The following is a 4,416-nucleotide window of genomic DNA, read 5'->3' as shown; positions in this document are numbered from 1 at the left end:
TAAAATTGTGCATAATTATACAAATGCTACAGTGACCGCGCATATATGCACGGTCACTATAGCTCGTGTATTTACTATTTTAATAAATTCTTCTCTCTCCTAGGTTTGACTCCCATCTCAACTCTCTCTTTCTCTCATCTAAACTCTGCAAAGCCATTCAGCTTCTCCTTCTTCTTCAAAATCTCAAGCTTCAAAGACAAAGACGATGATAGCTCGATGGAGATCTCGCGCGCCACAGACTGAGTCCGATCAGGGAGTGAGTTGGGAACGCCAATCAGCCTTTTCGATCCAACAATCCGTTTGGAAACGGAGACGATGACGGAGAATTGATCAGACACGGAGGGCGAGTGGGTCAGAGTTGTTGTGATTGTGATTGTGTTGTTGTTGTTGTGATTGTTGTTGTGGAAGATCGGTGAATCAATGGCTAGATTTTGTTGTTATGGAAGATCGGTGAATCATTATTGTTGCAATTGTTGTTGTGTCGTTGTTGTTGTGGAAGATCGGTGAATCAATGGCCAGATTTTGTTGAAGGATTTTGTTAAAGGGTGGCTGGCTAGGTGTGGGGGTGGACGCAGAAGACAAGGTGGTGAGTTTGTGCCAGAGAGGAAAGGGAAGGAAATAATAAAAAATATAAAAAAAATGAATATTTTATTAAATAAATGTATAGAATATATAAACTGATGTGAGTTTTTTGTAAAAATAAATGTATAAAATAAAAATAAAAAATAAATTTTTTCTTGCAAAATAGACAGAAAATTTGAACGGTGGTTGCTCTAATAAGGTTAAATGAGTTTTAAAAAAAAAAAACATATTTTGATAATTGGGAAAGGATATATTTGAAATTTCTTTTAGAAACAACAAAAAAATTCGGCAAAAAAAAAATACAAAATGACAAACAAAGATTCTCAAACCTTGTTCCGTGCTGCCATACTCTTATGCTCTGAACTTTAAAGAACTCTCTTTACTTTCTCTTCCGCTACTTATCTCAGACTCTGTACTAACAACAATGTCTGTCGCAGATTCTTTGTCACCTTGCAGTTCTGACATAGAACCTGTGATCCCCACAACCCCTTTGGTCAGCTTCTTTGAACGTCTCCAAGAAACCGCTCTCAACACCTTTGGAGAAACAAACTTTGACCCAAAACGTTACGTTGATCTGTCACTGAAATTCGATTTGCCAACCACTGAGGACGCTTTTGTCAAGCTTCCAAAGTCCGCAAATGGGTCTTTATCAGCTGAGGATTTGAAAGGGTTTATAGAGAAGTACTTTGAGAGTGCAGGGAATGACATGGTGTACTGTGAGCCAGTGGATTTTGTCCCAGAACCTGAGGGGTTCTTGCCAAAGGTGAAGAACCCAGAAGTGAGGGCCTGGGCTTTGGAGGTGCATGCTTTATGGAAGAGTTTGAGTAGGAAAGTCTCTGATCAAGTGCAGAAGCGACCAGAGTTGCATAGTATGCTTCCTCTGCCTGAGCCAGTCATGATTCCTGGGTCAAGGTTTAGAGAGATCTATTACTGGGATTCTTACTGGGTTATTCGGTTAGTTTTTGTTTTTGTTTCTGGTTTTGCATTTTGCTTTTACTATTTTTTGGTGGTCCTCTGAGCATTTTTCTGTATAGGCTAGGTAGTTCTGGTAATTCTGACTTGGGTGATACATTTCGTTTAGTGTTCTACTTGTCCTCTACATTTGAAATGGATCCACTTCATAGTTTATGAAATGTTACAAATTTAAAGGTGATCCAGTTTACACTCTATAAACAGTGAGATCTAAGAAATTAAATCTTTTTAATGAATTGGACTTTCTTCATTTCCAATGAAATAAAGGAGTCGTTGTTCTTTAATTAAATTCAAACATATGGTTGCGTTGACCAAAGTGACACAGATAGTATTATCTTTCCCGAAAATAATTAAATTCAACCTTATGGTTATTGGCCAATATAATCACATGGTTGAATTTATTGGAAACTTAAGGTACAACACCAAAGGAATTGTACTAAGTTTTGCCCTCTAACTTATGGTAATTGTGAAAGTTTCTGCATTTGAAGCTCAAGTTTTCTTGAAGCATCAATGCTGGTCAATCAGTTAAAGCAAGAGCTTTTTTCTGTGAAACTCTGTCTAATTTAGAGTTCTTATCTTACTACTTCTTTCATTTATTTGGTAATATTTACCAATTTGGATTGAATTATTTGGTTTAAAGGTAGCTATAGGAGCATCCCTTAATGGGGTTAAGATTGATATGTATTTGTGGTGCAGGGGCTTGCTAGCAAGTAAGATGTATGAGACTGCAAAAGGAATTGTGACTAATCTTATTTACTTCATAGAAGAATATGGTTATGTCCTTAATGGTGGAAGGGCTTATTACACTAATAGAAGGTAACTCTTCTTTCATTTTCTACTTCTGTTGTTGTATTGTATTTATGGTGCTACTGTGTTCCACATTGCCGATAGTGATTCTTCTCTTCATTGTAAATATAACATTTATAGCAACTCTTACTTGCATTACATATCATTATTTTTTTTTTCTTCTGCCAGGTTTCTTTGTCATTTTCTTTGTGTACTGTAGCATCTTTAATAATTCTTTGTCATTCAATTTCTTGATAGGCACCAAGCTTGATGCATGGTGAACTTCATGTCACAACCATTATCATGTAAATAGTGACGCATTCATAGTATGGATAATGAGGGACTAGTGTTTAAAAGCATACAAAGCCACACATAAAATTCTTCCCAAATTTCATAGTCCATTGATACAGTATGAATCTAAAATTAAACTGTCTTTTCTTTCTCTTCATGATAAATATAATGAATACTGGAGCACTTATCTCAAATTGAAGGATACGAGGACACATATTCGTTCACATTATATTAGTTTGGGCATTAATGCTTTCAGCATGTGTGTAGCACTTGGTCACTTAATTATCTGATTCTAAAATTTTCCTTTTTAGTTTTTCATCCCCTTGGGATTGTGTCATATAGATCTCATTTTATAGCAAATTCTTGTGTGTTCTAATTGCTTATATAATTGGATTTAAATTACAAACTTGGGGATATCTTTGCAGCCAGCCTCCCCTCCTGAGTGCTATGATTTATGAGATATACAATAAGACTGGTGATATGCAACTGGTTAAAAAATCTCTCCCTGCACTGCTCAAAGAGTATTGCTTTTGGAATTCAGGTACTATGAGATACACACTTAGATGACTCTCTACTTGCCTTTGCTTTGTAGTTTGGAGGGGAATTATGTTTAGGTATCTTTCTTAGCTTCATTTTGTGGCAGAAACCCTTTTTTTATAACTTTTTTACCTGCCTTCTGTTTTAGATATACATAAGGTGATCATTCAAGATTCTCAATCTTGCAACCATACTTTAAATCGGTATTATGCAATGTGGAACAAACCCAGGCCTGAAGCTACAACCAAAGTGTGTTATCTTCTGCTTACATGCCTTAGCATAAGATGTATTATATGTGAAGTATAAATGGTGGATAACATAAGAGGTATTTTCATCTCACAGGACAAGAAATTTGCTTCCAAGATCTCAAATGTTTCTGAAAAACAGCAGTTTTACCATGAACTGGCTTCGACTGCTGAATCTGGCTGGGATTTCAGCTCAAGGTGGATGAGGTAATAATTTTCTCTTGAGAATTAGTCTCTCTTACAAAACTACTAATCCTGATTACATCTTTAATTTTTTTCCATATCAAATTTGATATTCAAATTTTAGTGTTGTGTATATTTTCCTATCAAAAAAAAGAAAAAAGAAAAGTGTTATGCATATTTTGAGAATTATATGAGATTACCTTCCAGCTTCCACACAGTTGAAATTGTGGCCAATTTCAAATTAGATTAGAACCAAAACTTGATATTCTGGAACCATTAGATTTTCTGTACCATCATTTGCTGTTTTTCATGAGCTTCTCACAATCTGATTCAGCATGGGTATCTGCATTAGATTGTTGATTTTTTTTTTTTTTTTTTTTTTTTTTAGTGCACTCTTTCCTTGTTCTAATTGCAATTACACATGAACCATAACTTCGGATCAATGCTAGTAACCTGTTAAAAAACTAAACTCCAACAGAAGAACAATGCTGCTCTTCATATTACCATCTGTCAGTCAATCATATATTGTTCAAAAATAACCAAGCTACTAATTAACAGTGCCATGTTTGCATGTTCACTAGCCTAAGTAAGCTGACATGAACTAAAGTGCTAATTCTAACTATCAAATGAGTTAAGATTAAGTCAATTGTAACTAAAATATGGTGGACTGGAGACATGGGTGTGCTAAACTAATAACAGAACAATTTTAAATAACTCTCCAGAACATGACAGATTAATTTCACATATTAGTATGAATTCAGATTAAAGTAAGCTGTCCATGTTTCGTGAATTTTTGAAGCACTTATTGAGGCCCTAAGAA

At 35.2% G+C, this 4,416-nt stretch overlaps 1 protein-coding gene across 1 annotated transcript in view; it reads left to right on the top strand.

The window, feature by feature from the left end:
* Positions 1-863: 863 nt before the first annotated feature.
* LOC111986511 (probable trehalase) overlaps positions 864-4,416 on the top strand; it is a gene marked incomplete in the record, with an annotated part of 5,792 nt that continues 2,239 nt past the window's right edge. Inside the window, 5 exon segments of the mRNA XM_065781773.1 lie at positions 864-1,536; positions 2,251-2,370; positions 3,057-3,172; positions 3,317-3,417; positions 3,511-3,620. Coding sequence (XP_065637845.1) covers positions 1,007-1,536; positions 2,251-2,370; positions 3,057-3,172; positions 3,317-3,417; positions 3,511-3,620 — 977 coding nt within the window.

The sequence above is a fragment of the Quercus suber genome, unplaced genomic scaffold (genome assembly GCF_002906115.3).
Source record: "Quercus suber isolate HL8 unplaced genomic scaffold, Cork oak 2.0 scaffold_278, whole genome shotgun sequence".
Classification (NCBI taxonomy): domain Eukaryota; kingdom Viridiplantae; phylum Streptophyta; class Magnoliopsida; order Fagales; family Fagaceae; genus Quercus; species Quercus suber.
Note: the sequence above shows the minus strand (reverse complement) of the source record. Positions and strands in the feature narration are given on the sequence as shown.